The sequence below is a fragment of the Falco peregrinus genome, chromosome 6 (genome assembly GCF_023634155.1).
Source record: "Falco peregrinus isolate bFalPer1 chromosome 6, bFalPer1.pri, whole genome shotgun sequence".
NCBI lineage: Eukaryota > Metazoa > Chordata > Aves > Falconiformes > Falconidae > Falco > Falco peregrinus.
In genome coordinates this window covers 65,211,576-65,226,787 of record NC_073726.1, presented here as the reverse complement: position 1 = coordinate 65,226,787, position 15,212 = coordinate 65,211,576, and the positions used below count along the sequence as shown (strand labels likewise).

General features: G+C 42.9%; 1 protein-coding gene across 1 annotated transcript; it reads left to right on the top strand.

The window, feature by feature from the left end:
* Positions 1-215: 215 nt before the first annotated feature.
* On the top strand, positions 216-5,534 carry MRPS33 (mitochondrial ribosomal protein S33). The gene is made up of 3 exons (XM_055808835.1): positions 216-275; positions 2,758-3,013; positions 4,748-5,534. The coding sequence occupies exons 2-3, from the start codon at positions 2,799-2,801 to the stop codon at positions 4,851-4,853; spliced, it is 321 nt and encodes a 106-aa protein (XP_055664810.1). The 5' UTR covers positions 216-275; positions 2,758-2,798; the 3' UTR covers positions 4,854-5,534.
* Positions 5,535-15,212: the final 9,678 nt, after the last annotated feature.

Below are 15,212 nucleotides of genomic sequence, written 5' to 3'. Positions count from 1 at the left end.
CGGGGCGCGGAGGGGACCTGCACCGGCCACCAGCACCCCGGCAAACACCGGCTCAGTGCAGGGAAATGGGAGCCAGCATCGCCCGGGGCAGCTGGGCCGGGGGGGAGCGGGCGGCCACCACGGCTGCCCCGCCCCGCGCCTCACGGAGCCGGACGTCACCCGCTGCGACGCTTCGGCGGGGGCTCCACCGCGCATGCGCCGCGCCGCTGCCGCCGCCGTCCTCTAGCCGTGCCGTGCCGTGCCGTGCCGTGCCGCGCCGCGAGCTCCGGCCGCGGGTTAGCGCGGGGCCGGGCCGGGCCGGGTCGGGGGGTGAGCGGCTGCCGGGGCAAGGGCTGTCCGCTCTCGCCGCCCTGGCGGGGTGGGCAGAAAGGGGGGAGGTGGGCTCAGGGCCCTCGCCCCGGGGCGTTCGGCCTTGCTGCGCCGCCTCCCGAGGCCCTGACCGCCGGTGGGGCTGGCGGGCGGTAGCGCGGGCCGCTGCCGCCGGGGCGCCGCGGGCGAGGGTTGCCCCGCGGTGCGGCTGCAGCCCGCGGGGGCCTCCCCCCTGCCCCCGGGGGAGCGGGACCGCGGAGCTGGAGGCGGCAGGGCCCGCCGAGGGCTGCGCTGGGCCGCGGGCGCCCCTCTGGCCGGACCCGGCCCGGGGCAGCCTCCTCTTCCCCCTGCGGCCATGGTAAAATTACAAGTAATTACGGGAACGGAAGGTTCTGGCCTGTGCTAAGCGCACAGGGAGCGGTGTGAGGCAAGCTAGCAGGCTGGGGAAAACGCCCGGCCTGGGGTGGGAAAGCAGGGCTTTGGGTGGCGATGGGGGCAGGTGAAGAAGCAGCACAGCGGTGGTGGTTTTACTTTTGGTTTGGATATATTAATTACCAGTAGCTGACGATGAAGTTATCATTGCTTTGAGTGAGAGGAACAAAACTGTTCTGGTAGCATCTCACAGAATCAGAAGCTGCCATAAAGTAGGGTTTGGATAGCTCTGGCACTTGGGAGTTTGTAGCCTTTGCTGTTCTTAGGCTGGCGAGGGTTAATGGGGGTCCCTAGCCCTGGCTTGGGCTGTTTCGATTTCTGTAACGATTCAAAAGAGGGCCTTCGGACCACTGGCTTGCATTGTTTAGGAGCTAAAGGTATTTTCTTTTTAAGGCTGCAGCTGGAAGAGGTTAAGCAAGCTTTGTGTTTGAGTCTAGTGATATTTTCAGAGTGATGATGCAATGGAGAGTTTTGGGGACAATTTGCTTTATCTCTGAATGTAGGAATTAGGACTGGCTGTTCTGGAATGGATGATTTAGCAAGACTTAGTGGTCATTTCCCCATGTAATAGATGCTCAAGTTGAAGTGCTGCCTTCTCACACTAGGCCTGCTGCCTTAACTTGAGGTCTCTGACACTTTGCCTTTCCTTCTGTTACTCTTTCCGTTTCCTCTTTGATTCAGGCTACTTATATTGTTTTCATGCTTGATTTTTTTTTCTCCTGCTTCCTTTTTACTGCTTTGCTAACAAGAGTAAATCAAAGCAGACTGTTGTACAACAGGTTCTCCTGTGGGCAGATGTATGTAAGTGAGTTTAAGAATACTTCAAGACTTGTGTTCTTAAACAATAGGCTCCCTGTTACGGTACTAAAATGGACTTAGCCCTGTTGTGCTGATTACTCTTGTCCCTGCTCTGTGCTCTTTTGTTTTTTATACTCATTTTCTGGAATCAGCTGAATTAAAACAAGAATTTAAAACTAACAAAAGTGTGTCACACCTGAATGAACCCTGCTTAATTTCTCTGGAGACTTATGTCATCACTTACTCAAAAAGGCACAGTACTGACAGCATACAGCTTCAAATACAGGATTATGGGACTCTTATTCTTGTCTGTTACATCCCATCCTGCAAAGCAAGAGTAGGTAAACATGCAAAGAAGAGAAAAAATGGGAAGGGGTAGGACCCTTCTACATCCTCCTTTCCAAGCGTGTAGATGTTGTCTCTGGTGGTCTAAAAATAAGTTTTGTCCTCAAAGTTTTTGCAGAGGTATCTTTTGGTGGGAGACAGCTGAAAGAGAATAGGAAGTTCCTGATGTGGGATTTTCGTGGAAAAAAAGAATCTAGCATGGACAAATGATTTCTTTTCTCTCTTGAAAAGAATAGATACTAAGAAAGCCTGGAAAGAAAATGGAGAAAAAGCTGATGGAAAAGATCAAGGGAAGGGAGTTGAGATAGGAAAGATCTGTGTGCTTCACATTGAGGAAAAACAATTTTTTTTAATTAATAGGCAATTTTTGCTGGATGGACTATAACAGTGTTCATACAGTATTTTAAATGGGGTGAGAAATTTTGTGAGAGAAACTTCCAGGTTGCTTCCTCAGTTTAAGTGGTGTCTTACTTAGTGCTTGTGTGGAAGTCAGAGGGATTGCAGTGGCCACCATTGTTTACCGAGTTCACACTGTAATTGTTCCTGTGACTGGAGTTTAAAGTAGCCTTGAGCAATCTGGATGGGATCTGCTAATAAACTAGCCATGGTAAATTGTGGTTCAGTGTAGGTACCTTTATAGTCTGTATTGCTGTCTGTAGTGTCCTAGTTAGGCTGGTAATTGTACCTGAGTTAGTGTGGATATTCTTTAGATGGAGGATTATGTACTAAGAATTAGACTGATTTCATGCAACGAACGCATGACTTCAAACATGTGATCAGTGTACAATGAGTTGTTTTGTTTGCCTTAATTCTGGGAGAGCTTGCAATACTCAAATGATACTAGTTGTGGCTCTTTTGTGTTTCCTTTTGCAGGAAGGTGTGTCTGTCTATGTGTGCCCACTATTCCTTTGGAAATGTCCAATGTTTCTAATTACGCCCTTCGAATGGCCCGGCTGAGTTCTCAGATATTTGGAGAAGTTGTCAGGCCAACTGACTCAAAATCTATGAAAGTAGTGAAGTTATTCAGTGAGCAGCCTTTGGCCAAGCGGAAGGAGGTCTACAGCTGGTACCCTCCTCACAACACCTACTATGCCCTCATGAAGAAACTCCGTTACTTTGGTCTCTACAGGTAATCTCTGCCTTTATAGGGTGGGAGCAGGACTGGAGATGGGAAAGGAATGAGTGTGAGGTTTTTGTTAAGTTTTTTTCCTCCAGGAAAAGAGGAGCGTAGAAAAATGTTTAGTTCAGAATATGGTGCATATGAAAATAGGCACTGGGTTGTTGCAGTGAGGACAAGGGGAGTAAAATAAGTGACTGCTGCCTAAGTAACTTTTACCATAATTAGAACCTTTTGTGAGAAAGACTTAAGGTGTAGTTATGGGCAACCAGTTATACAAGAAACAGTACTTGCTTTGGTTTGTGAGGAAGGGAAGAGAGCTTCCTTACAGACAGGAGATGTATCTGTAGTTCTGAATATGGCAAACAAATGTGCTACAAAGAGGTGACGTTACCTTAACACAAAAAATGCACAAAGTCTTACCATGTATTCTTCAATGTTTCAACAGCTCATAAGTGAAACTTAGAAGAGAAGCAAAGTCTGTGTTATTCTGAAGGGGCTTTCTGTCCTTTAAAATAAACTCAACTGTGGTTTAAATAATCTTGTTAATTCCAGCTTCATCCAAACCGGTTGTCTAGTTTCTAAATGAATTTCCCCAGGTCTTGAGTAGGAAAAGTTGCACTGCTAAAGAACATCAGCAGGAGTCAAATGCACTCTAGTCAGGTACCACTAAAGAAATCCCTTAAAAGCAAGGCTGCTAACCCTATAAAGTAAAGCAGAATAATTTCTATTGCTAGTGTCACAATACTAGCCATCAAGGTTTGCACACAGGATGTTCTTCATTTAGGTGGGTGTGCAAACACTTTCTAGGATAGCAGTTGACACAGAAAGCCTCAATGGCATGATAATGTTCTTTACTCTTCTCCTTCCCCTCCTAATCTCAAGTTCCTTCTTAAGCTGCTTTGTGTACAGAGAGCTTGTAGAGGATCAGGTTTGTTGGTCAGAAATCGGTAATGAAGAGTCATGGATAATAAGGCCTCATAATAACTTGCAAGCTTTTTGGGTTTAAAATTTTTAGGTAAGTTGTGTTTAAAAATGGCAGTGCAGCAATCTTAGGTCACTTAGGATGCAGTTGTGACTTATGAAAAACACCTTTGCACTGAAAAATACAGGGACAGAGATTAAACAGGATTTACTAGAACATTATTGAGGGCTCATTACATCTGCCAGCCCCTTTATCCTCCTTTCTGTTTTATTCTCCTATTAAGATTTTACCAGTAGCTGATACTTTCTTCATAACTCATTCTTGAAGTCACCTGAGAGCAGTGTCATGTACTGTAATTACTGCTGAGCATGCCCCTGTTTTCTTAGAAGCTAATGACCTGAACTTAGTTTCTAGCACTGAAGCACAATGTGCTTCAGCTGGACTGCTGAGCCAGATGAGAAGGGGGAAATTCTCATTCTTGCTGATTTTTATATTTTAGTGCTCATTTAAGCACAGTGGATCAATAAATGAAATGGAAATAATATATTAATATATATATGCACATAGGATTTGTTGTTGAAAAGGGCAACCTTCGTTAGTTCTGGAAGTACCAGAGGAAATCTTTCATGTTATTCAATCAAAAATTACTGTTAGCAGTAATACTGAGTACACTGCAGTGAGTTTCAATATGGACTTCCCTGTTAAAAAAAAGTTTTGAGGGTTTTTTTTCATTATCATACAGTTCAAAGAACCTTTCACATCCAAGAAACAGAGTAAACTTTTTTCTTTTCCTTTTTTCTTTTCCCTCTTCCCCCATCTAGGGATGAGCATCAAGACTTTAAGGAGGAGATGAGGCGATTGAAAAAGCTCCGTGGGAAGGAAAAACCGAAGAAGGGAGAAGGAAAGAGAGCTCTCAAGAAGAAATAGTACTACTTGGACAGTAGAATGAACTACTCTGGAAAAGCTGGGGAACAGCTGTAACCCAGGGTTTCTGTTCCCAGCTAGAGAGGACTTGGCACATGAGCTGCATGTGGAGCACAAGAAACACACTGTGAATACTGGAGTCCACCTTGGGAGCGCACTCGGGTGTTTGGCCTTATTGTCTTGGATTTTTTGTCGTAGCATGTTTGTCAGAGCCCTCTCTTATCCAAGCAGTAAAAACAATAGTAAAAGAAAAAAAAGTGCTCATTGGTTTTTTTTGCAAACACCTGTAGCTGTTTCAGTTCTTCTGGATCTGGAAAATTGTTTGCTCTTCATTGTCTGTTTTACTTTCCTGGATTAATATCAATGCTGTTTTGCTTGTGGCCACGGTAAAAAGGTTTCCTGCTTCTACTGCTGCTTGTCATCCTGTGTATTGTAGTGAGTTTAACTTCAGGTAGCTTTAGTGTTGGGGTTTTTTAAAGTTAGAACCCATTGTTCTGCATTTTGCACTGGACAATACTTCATGGTCCATTGTGTCCCCACAACAGTCTCATTGTACCCTGAATATTTAGATACTGCAACAGAAGAGGCTGAAATATGAAGGCTCAAATTGTTTTCCAGGTTGAGACCCCCTACTAATTAAAATACAGTATTTAAATGTACTGTAATAAAAGGATTGTGAATTTATTTTGATTGTCTGGAGGACATGTATGAAATACTTCATAGTTTGATGAACAGTTTTACTGGTATGCAGTGTGTGGTTTTTATCACTTCTTCAGTATTGCTAATATTAATGATTGCAAACATCTACCATTCCTACCCATCAGTCCTGTCAGGGAATAGAAAGTACAGAATGCCACTGTGCTGTGCTGCTTGGCCATGTGTGCATCTTGCCTGTGTGTGCCCTGAAACAGCGTCTTTTACTTTCCAGACCATGTAAGCTTAGAGGAACTGCCTTGATGTAGTAAAGAAGAGCTATTAAAAATGTAGAGTGACTGGAGCAGGAGCTACTTGCCCAGTTAGCTTGGGGCGTGCTTGATTTTTGTGTACAGAGGCATTCTGAAACAGGGAGCAGTACTAACTGACATCTCTAAACCAAGCTTGTTCAAATTGAAGTGTATTTGAAGGGGTCTGTCTGATCATTGACGTCAGTGGATCTACATAAATCAGTAACAGCTCAACAACTGTACTTCACCAAGGTGCTGATTGTATTAAAAGTTGTTTCTGGTGAGCTGTGTAGTTCTTGTTCAGTATCCTTACTGTTACCGGCTTTTCTAAGCTTGAAGAGAAGCACATTTTAGATCTGCAGTGTTGTGGGAGAAGCACCTGAGTTATTACCACAGTCAACAAAATGCTATAGAAGTTAGGAAAATATGTATCTGCTCTGTAGTGTAGTGTTACGTTTCTTTCTTACTCTAATGCAAAGTCATTTTAGTAACTTAAAACTTATGCTCAACTCTAACGTGCCTAAGGCATTTTAGTGTCCTTTGTGTTGTCTATGGGTTGTGACCTGACTGGCACTGAAGTATAGAGGGCTTGTGATGGGCCACCTGAGAAGTACTGGTTCCTGGGACACGTGTGTGCAGGCAAGAGGTCTGGTTACCTCAAATTCCTCTTCAGGAGGAAGGGCAGCATAGAGCCACAGACTAGGTAGGAGAGGGAACTGCCTGAGTAGAAAGGTCTGTGGCTGTGAGGGGTGAAGCTCCTCAGTTGTTTGTTTTGGTGGAAAGAAAGAGCAGTCCTGAACTCCGGTAGCATTACTGCAGCAGCTTTGGACAGCTGGTGATTGTACTTGCAACAGCTTTGTTGGCAAGAACTTCATGTCTTCTGAAATTAAACTGAAGATCAATAAAAATGTTTTTGTTGCAGTTTACAGTGAAAAATCAACAGCATCTTTTTTTGTTCCTGTGAAACACTTAAATCTTTTATAGTATAAACATGCAAGAAAGAGAAAGTGTGCATGCATCAAAAAGTGAATTATGGTCCTGGTCCAGTACAATAAGTATGTATGGTCTTAAACTGTGTGTGTATGTGGGCAGACCTGGTTATGAATATACATATAATTATATATACAATACTTACATAGCATGACTGGCCATGCTTATGCTTCTTAGTCCACATTTAGCCTACCTAAGGACTGAGCATCTACAGAACATACTGGGGGCTGTGAATGCCACACATATTCTGTGTTTTAGCATGCCACCTTGCTAGACACAGATACAGACTCGGCACTGTAATACTGGGTAATTTGGCTTGGTGATCTAGCTATGGATTTTGAGAGGCTCATGTCATGAACAGGAAAGCAAAAGGCTTGTTTGGCGAGTCATCTATAATGATCTCCTTTGTCTGCAATCTGTCAGAGCAAACCTGCTCTAGAATCAAAGCATCACCCTGGGAACATAATTTGGGAAGATAGAGCAGCATATCCAAAAAGGGAGAGAAACCGATGGAAGTGCCTGTGAAATAAGCAGATGTGAAACAAATGGACTGAATTGGTTTTTTTCTTTTCTGGATGGTGTTTAGAAAAGCAAAGTGGATGGAGCCAAAAAAATAGTAACTTTTAAAAAGAGCAATATGAGCACAAGAAAGGTCTGCCTGCATAATTTTTCATGATCTTAATTAGGTCTTTCCAAAAATGACTGTTTCCCCTTCCCTAAGACCCCATCATAAAATAATGATGATTCAGCCATTACTGGAGTATATCCTACTATTAGGATAATCCATTGCTTGCTGGGAGTGTTATTAGCTTAACTATTTTGTTTCAGAAAATAACAGCCTTCTCCTCTCCATAGCTGCGATAGAAATAGGCACTTTCCTACCTCCCCTGTAACCTGTACTCTGTCATTTAGGAACAGACATTGCCTGAAGAAGACCACGTTTGGTGAATTACAGGGTCTAGACAAATTGGAAAGTCAATCCTGAAACATCATGCCAAGTGTTAATGCAATGTGTATTTAGGAGGGGAAGGCATTTTGGCCATACTCTGGGGGGCAAGGATGGGAACACTTATGCTTTATACAGCTATTGGTATAGTGGTGTATCCATGTTATGTACAAATAATCAAGTTCAATTTGATACTTATTTTTTACTTTTCCCTAACAGTGATTCTTTTCACCATTCAAATGGTGCTATGTCTTGTTACAAAATTCACTCTTTTCCTGAGGGTGGAAGCTGACTGTCCTCAGCAGATGTTTAGATGGATGTTTTAATTTTTCATTGGAATAAACCTGGTCTGCTAGTCTACGAAGGACTAACTGAGAGCCAAAACCTTAACCTCCTCCCAGTCCTGAACAGCTTGATTAAGTGCTACTGCTTCCTTACTTTACAGTGCTTGAACTCTGTCTTTAATTCTACTCTGGTATAATATAGTCATAGCTGCTGAGTACTGCCTTGATAATCACAAGATATTTTGTAAGCAGGCTGACCCAGCTGCTGTATGAGTCCTATAGGAGTGCAGCTATTGCTAGAACCTCTGACTGTTGGAAGTCCTGCAGGCAGACAGGCAGAAGTTCACGTGCATATGACCATGCTTTTTAACGCAGTCTTTGTAGAGCAGTCTTGCTTTCTGGCAAAGGTACTAGTGTGCTAAAATGTATGCGCTCTGCTCTGGGAAGTATTACCTTGAAAAAAGTTTCTTCTAATGTGGAAAGAGTTTAGTTTACATAGGTCAGTGAAACGCACCTGAGTTACTCTATGGTTATAGACAAATGCTTTGTCTTACTTGCCTCCGTTTCCTCCAGAGTAAAATTAGAGTAACGATCACTTGGTGAATACTGTCATGAGGGTATGCTGCTTCTAGGATGGAAATATACCCCAGGAGAATGTAGGACAAGGCCTCAAGGACAAGAGTCCAAGTACTGATAGCCTGATGAATAGAGACTTGTTAGAACTTGTAGGGCACAAGCCCTGGGAACAAAGGAACAAGCTAACTGCAGACCCCTGAGCCGTCACAGTTGAGGAGGCAACCAGACAGACAGAGAAACAAGTAGCCAGATAAGGGAACGGATGGCGCCGATATGTAATCAAGAAAGCCGCGTAGAAAGAAACTCTCTAACCTTGGAATAGAAATTATTGCTATGTCAAGATAAACTAATAAGTTCCTATTGTTCTAACGGTGTGCCTTAAATATCAACCAATCAGCGTTTTTTACGCTTAAGATTTAACCAATCAGTGTGTAATACGTAGAAGGTAGAAACATATATAATTGTAAGAAAATCTCTAATAAAGGGGACATCTTGCTTGCATCAAGCTGCGTCCCGTCTCTTCATTTGCCGCAAATTGGTGACCCCGACGTGATCCGGTGAAGGATCTGATGTGGAAGGGCTCTCGAATCGCCTAACTGAGCGACATGCAGCGAATCCCACAGAACTTTGAATGATCCGCTGAAAGGAAGCGGGAGCCGGCCAGCCATAAATCCCTCCGGAGTTGAGAGGTGAGCTGTGGGAAATCTGTAACGGGGAATCAGGCTTCGTCCCCAGAAAGAGACATATATGGACTCATAAAGGGTCTTCTAGTCAGATCAGGGAGTCCGTGCCTCAATCTCCTCAAATGGTGACCCCTATGGGGGTGTTCCGAAGCCTTGGAAGAATAAGGACGGAAAAAAGACAGCTCGTGGAAGAGGGCTGCGTTCCGGAGGAGACGGCTTGGCTGAACGATCGTCTTGCTGTCTGGACCAGGCGGACAACCTAAACCCCGAGGATAACACCTGTATGCATCGAGATAGGTGAGCAGCCAAGAAACTTTAGAGACTTTGAAAGAATGAAAGTGTGTACATACAGCAGCCAATTGTATGATGCTGCCGCGGAGGGGAACTCCGTGTCGGGAATGCATTTAGCATCTTGGTGGCAAATTCTGACTACTCTTTGCCAAGTGTGGACTAATTCTACTAACGGTGCTAAACCAGAGGAAGCTGTAAATTCCACCGACAGCGCGACTCTTCTCAAGACACCATCAGCGATGGCGATTCTGTCCACACCTCCTCTGCCCCCAAAGCTTCTGTCACTGATTGCAGCGACCCTCACAACACAGGAGCAAGCACGGGAACAGGACAACTCGGACAATGATTTTATTGACACTGATAAACCTTTTGATCCAGGTCCTATAGATCTGGAAAAGGAGCTAGACCTTTCCCCCACCCCCTTGTCTCTCCTGATGCATTGATTGTATTTTCGGGGAGGGCAAAAGGGAGTCTGAGGGACTGGTGACAGGAATGCAAGTGGGAAACACTTCAGTGATGGGTTTTGGGAGTCGCTATGGCATGTTCAGTATTTTGTCAGACAAATCAACCTGCAGAGTGGCAGCCTGTGCAATACGAGGCTGTTAAAGGGTTAAGCAAAGCAGTGCGGGAAGGGAGGATTCATAGCACATTTGCTATGTCCCTTCTTGAAGTGATGGCAGAGCCTTATACGCTCACACTGCGTGATTGGAAGTTATTGCTTTGTATGGTACTAACTGATACAGTATATGTGTGGTTATTTGATTTTTGTGAGCTATGTGTAGTGGCCTTGACTGAAAACCTTAATCGGGGAATTGCTGTTAACTATGAGCAGTTGGCTGGAGAAAATTAACTGTGCCGATTCTGTGACTCAGGCAAGGTATCCCAGGGACAACTGTTTGCAAATGAATGAGATGGCTATTAAGGCAGTCCGGATGCGGGAGTCTTGCCACAGTCTTGCAGGGTCCTAGAGGGTCACTGACTTTAATACTAACTTGATTGATTGGCTTCAGAATATTTTGCAACAAGTCGAACATAAGGAAGCTCAAGGGTTGCTTTTAAAACAACTAGCTGTGATAATGCCAATGAAAATTGTAAACGGGCAACTTTCACAATCGCAACCCCAACAGGTGTCAAATGATTGTAACGCAGAACTCACAGCAGACTGTAATTCTCAGGCTGAGTTTTGGAATGCAGCATAACACATTTTTGCTTCTCTAATCTCTTCTGTAAGAATAGTACACGCTCTTAACTTGCTTAGTAAATTAGGCTGCTAGCTTGCTAAACAAAGTAATACTACAAATACTGTTCTTTCTTTTCTGGCTTATTAACAGATGTTGATTCTGTCCATCATATGTTGCTACAGAACCGAGTTGCTATTGATTTTTATTATTAGCACAGGGACACAAGTGTGAAGACTTTGATAGGATGTGTTACGTGAATCTGAGTGACCACTGTGAATTAATTTACAAAAGTATACAAAACTTAAAAGCCTTAAAACAAAGATCTGCAACAGAGCCAGGGGCGGGATGCCTTTGGTCTCTTCTCACGGCTGGGAAACTTTGGGCCATGACTCAAAAGTATTACAGGATTTATTATAATTATCTTTAACCACCTTATTGATGTTTGCCTTATGTCTCCCATGCTTTTTTTTTTTCTGTATTCAGTGTTTAGTTGATTGTAACTTAAAGCAGGTCATGGTCACCCAGCTACACACCCCCTTTGCCTCCTCGCAATTAACAAGCAAAAAAGGGGAGGATAGAGAATGTCTGAAGAGAGAGATAGGAGAGGAAACTGGAGAATTATTTGACCTAACAAGAGATGAGAGAACAGCTGGGTATTGTGAAGGAGACTAGGAAAGGTAAACATGGTTATCTAGTGTTTAATAGGTGTCTGCACGCTTGTAGTGATATATAGCTATGTAACTACATGAACGATTTCTGCCCTGAGCCTGGTGGAGCATACAGCTGCGGTTTGTGTCCGGGCTCAGATGTAAATAGGGGCTTCTCTGTTATGGTAAAAGTGTTTCTCTTTGCATAAAAAAGAGAAGGAATGAAGGGAATGACCCCGAGGTATGTTCAGAGAAGGCATGCGATGTTTCGAACTTTTTGACTGAACCAGTTCTTGTTTGGTGTGCCCTTCCACCTATGTATAATGTTAATCCAAAAGAAGCTGATATTGTTTACACTTTGAATGTCGATAATTGTCTTTCTGTAGATACTAATGTAGTAGGAGGCTATGATGGGAACGTGTCGCGGCGGTTCTTCTCTTATCCAGAGTAACAGCAGGGAAAGCATTGAAGAGTTAAATCACCTTGTTTGGTAGGCAGTTCAGAATGTGAGTCAAAATTGCCACTGCTTTTTGTTGTTGGTTCAGGGACATGGCTGTGAGGATTTTGATGGTACGTGCTTCGTGGATTTTAGGCACCCCATTGCAGCAACATGTTATCAAAATCTGAGAAAATTTCAGCCTTTTTTGGCATCCATTCACTCAATTGGCAGTATTGTTTGTTTGCTATTACCTTGGTTGCTGTCATGTTTGCAAGGGCCCTGCAGAACATGGCAAACCTGGTACTAGCTGTTCAAAAACAAAAAGGGGAAATTGTAAAATTGTATGGAACAAAGACAGTGGGTTATTTTGACATTGATAATATGTCTTAGTTGGTTTTTTATTTGTTCTATTACTTGTGCCTTGTTTTTGCTCGATTTCAGGGGTTCTTTTTGTGCAACAGGAAGGGGGAGGAGAACCTTGTGTAAAGAAGGCTATGGTAGGACTTGTATCTGCGTATTTTAGAGCTTTATTTCAGAGAGATGATTATATGCAACAGTTGATGGAATTTTTAACACATAAAATAAGCTGTGGTAAGTTACTGTGTTCACTGTTCTGCTTTAGAAGTTAGAGACTTCAAATGCTGCAAAAAAATTGATTTGGTCAGAAAGTAAAAATAATTTTAATAAAATCACAGATATTTCATAGACATAAGTATTTCTGAAATTTTAAAGTTATCTGTGCATGTACTCCTCTACCACTTTGAGTCTGAAGGTTATTTTAGGATCATTTTAAAAAACAACAGTCAACAAAGTCTATATGTTTTGGAAAAGCTTCATGAATCTGAAAGGCTGCTTTGATGAGGGAATGACTCATTTTGTGTTTTGTGTGTTTGGGGTTTTTTCGTTCTTTTAAAGCACAAACGATAAGATGCAAAAAAACAAGTGCTATGGGGATTTCAGATTGATTCCTTTAAACTTAGTTCTTCTCTGTAACTGTTTGATTGTGACACGTTGAGGGTACATCCTGGAAACAATGCGTCAAGGGGACATTCTCTGTTTGACATCTTGAGATTTTTGAGAGCAGCAGCTCTTCCTATTTAACCTTTTCTAGGGGCAGCATCATTTCTCTAAACTGTCCAAAAACCAGTGGAAAACTCAAAGGTAATAATAATAATAAAGATTTGTTAGACATATAAGAAGAAGCAGGAATGAAAACAATACCCTTATAAATTACGCTTGTAAAAAAGGTAAAGTTTAAATGGTGTGTGTGGGCCAGATAAATGGATCTTTCTATGCCTGCACAGCTGGGGTAGCATGAAGAAAGGCATTTTTGCCTTTTCACTTTTCTCCTCCTCACTTTTCTTTGTCCTTTTCCTCAAGTGTAATAATAATAGGCCTTGAGTACAGAGAGGAAGGAACAGACATGGAAACATCTGAAAGAATTTGCTTGTGAAGGCTCAGTCACAGCAGAGCAGTGCCATAGTGTGTCAATGGTGAGAAGCGTGACTGCAGACGGATGTTAGAGGGACATTACCATGCTGGCTGAGAAATTATTTAGGGTTCTCTAAGGGGACAAATATGAAATCAACAGGATAATGATCATTACATCTAAGTATCGTGATATATTATACATACTGTGTTGAATTGTTCTGGGTGGAATACTGGGGGAAATTCTGTAAAGTGAAATACTTAGAAAAATTGAGAAGATTCCCAAGAAGTGGGTTTGGCTTCTGTTGTCTGAGTCAGTCAGAGCTAGGCCGGACCAAGTGTTAAAAAACATAGCACTGGGACCACATCTCTCCTGAAAAAGGAGGTGGCAAAACGGATGACCTCATACATTTTCTCATATCATAACTAGGTCTGTGAAAACACATCTCACCAAGAGCTAAAAAAGGATTTTTATATGTACTAGGTTTTATGTCTATGTTTGAAAGTACTTTACTTCATCCTAGGGCTCCTAAAGCTGTTTGTAAATATTTCATGGAGTTCAGAGGGTCTGTCCCACTTCAATTGTTGTTTCTGTAGGTCTGATGTTTGCCTTATGGGCTGTTTCAGTAAACAGGTTTTTAATGATATTAGAGGCAAACAGCATACAAGGTCCAGAAAGTCTAAAAACCATTCTACTGCCTCACACAATGATGTGTCCCTGCAAAATATACAATTGCAAATGGATCACATACCTCAATTTCCACTATAGTCTTGCCTGGATAAAAATGGATGGGGTGAGCTGGCCCTCAACTTTCAAAAGTGAATGTCTAAAATGTGATTCCAGATTCAAGCACGTACAGAAGTGCTCTAACTTTGGAGGCTGTGTGAATATTGGGTATCTCCAGCTGGTATTGATGGGACTTACCTCTGCACAATGGCTAGGTAAATTCTGTGCCAGCATACAGTGCTGTAGTCCCCTTTAGCCTTTGACTAATAGTGGTCTCTTTGGAACAGGACTGATGAAACATCTCTCTAGAGACTCTGTCATGCCTATGCATGCAGTAGCTGCTTCCCCAGTGACACTCCGTGTTGATCAGAATAATATTAGGCTGTCTGGTCACCATGCATCGGTTTCTGCGGAGGAGAGAGCGGCAGGTGGCTTACGGAAAGCCTCAGCTCCTGAGAGACTGGAGCACTACCACTGAAGTGTGCTGTGCTGACATTTGGCTGATGCTGTCTTATTTACAGGCAGCAACTATGATGGGCAGGCTGCAACATTTCTGATTTCTGTACTTGCATGTGAAAGAGCCTGTGTGTGACAGGCAGCATCAAGCTGCTGCTCAGAGTACTTCTGGGGGAATAGCAGGCAATGACAGAGATGGTCTGAGAGGTGTGAGGGTATTGCATTCAGTATTGAGCTGGCTAGTTAACAGGGAAGTTTATTATATATTTTTCGATTTTTAAAAAATTATTTCTAAGATGTCAGTTTATGCTGGCTTGTTATTTAAAAAGAGATATGACTGATGTTTCAGCTGATGTTACTTAGTATTACATTTAGTTTGTACGCATAGGAGCATTTACATGAAAGCTCCAACCTAGAGCAGAATTCAGCTGCCTTGTCCAAACTGGCACATTTATATCGGAGAGGAGCCCATGAATGAGACAGTGCAGATGCCACCTAGACAGATGACATTTCTTGCATGAGGGGAGGGAGGCGATTGATATGCAGGCTGTGTGTGAGGCAGCATGTGCTGTTTCTTGGCTGTCTGTCCTGGATCTGTTCAGTGCAACTGACATGCAGGTTGAGTGTTGTTCACAAGCTCCAAACTTCACAAATGCTTTTTGAATGAACAGTATAAACCAAAAAGTATTAATTAGGCTAGGGAATGTCAGAGTTGTTACTGACAACTAGAAAGTAACACTGCAGCCTCTTTGTTTCCTGCTTTTGCACTC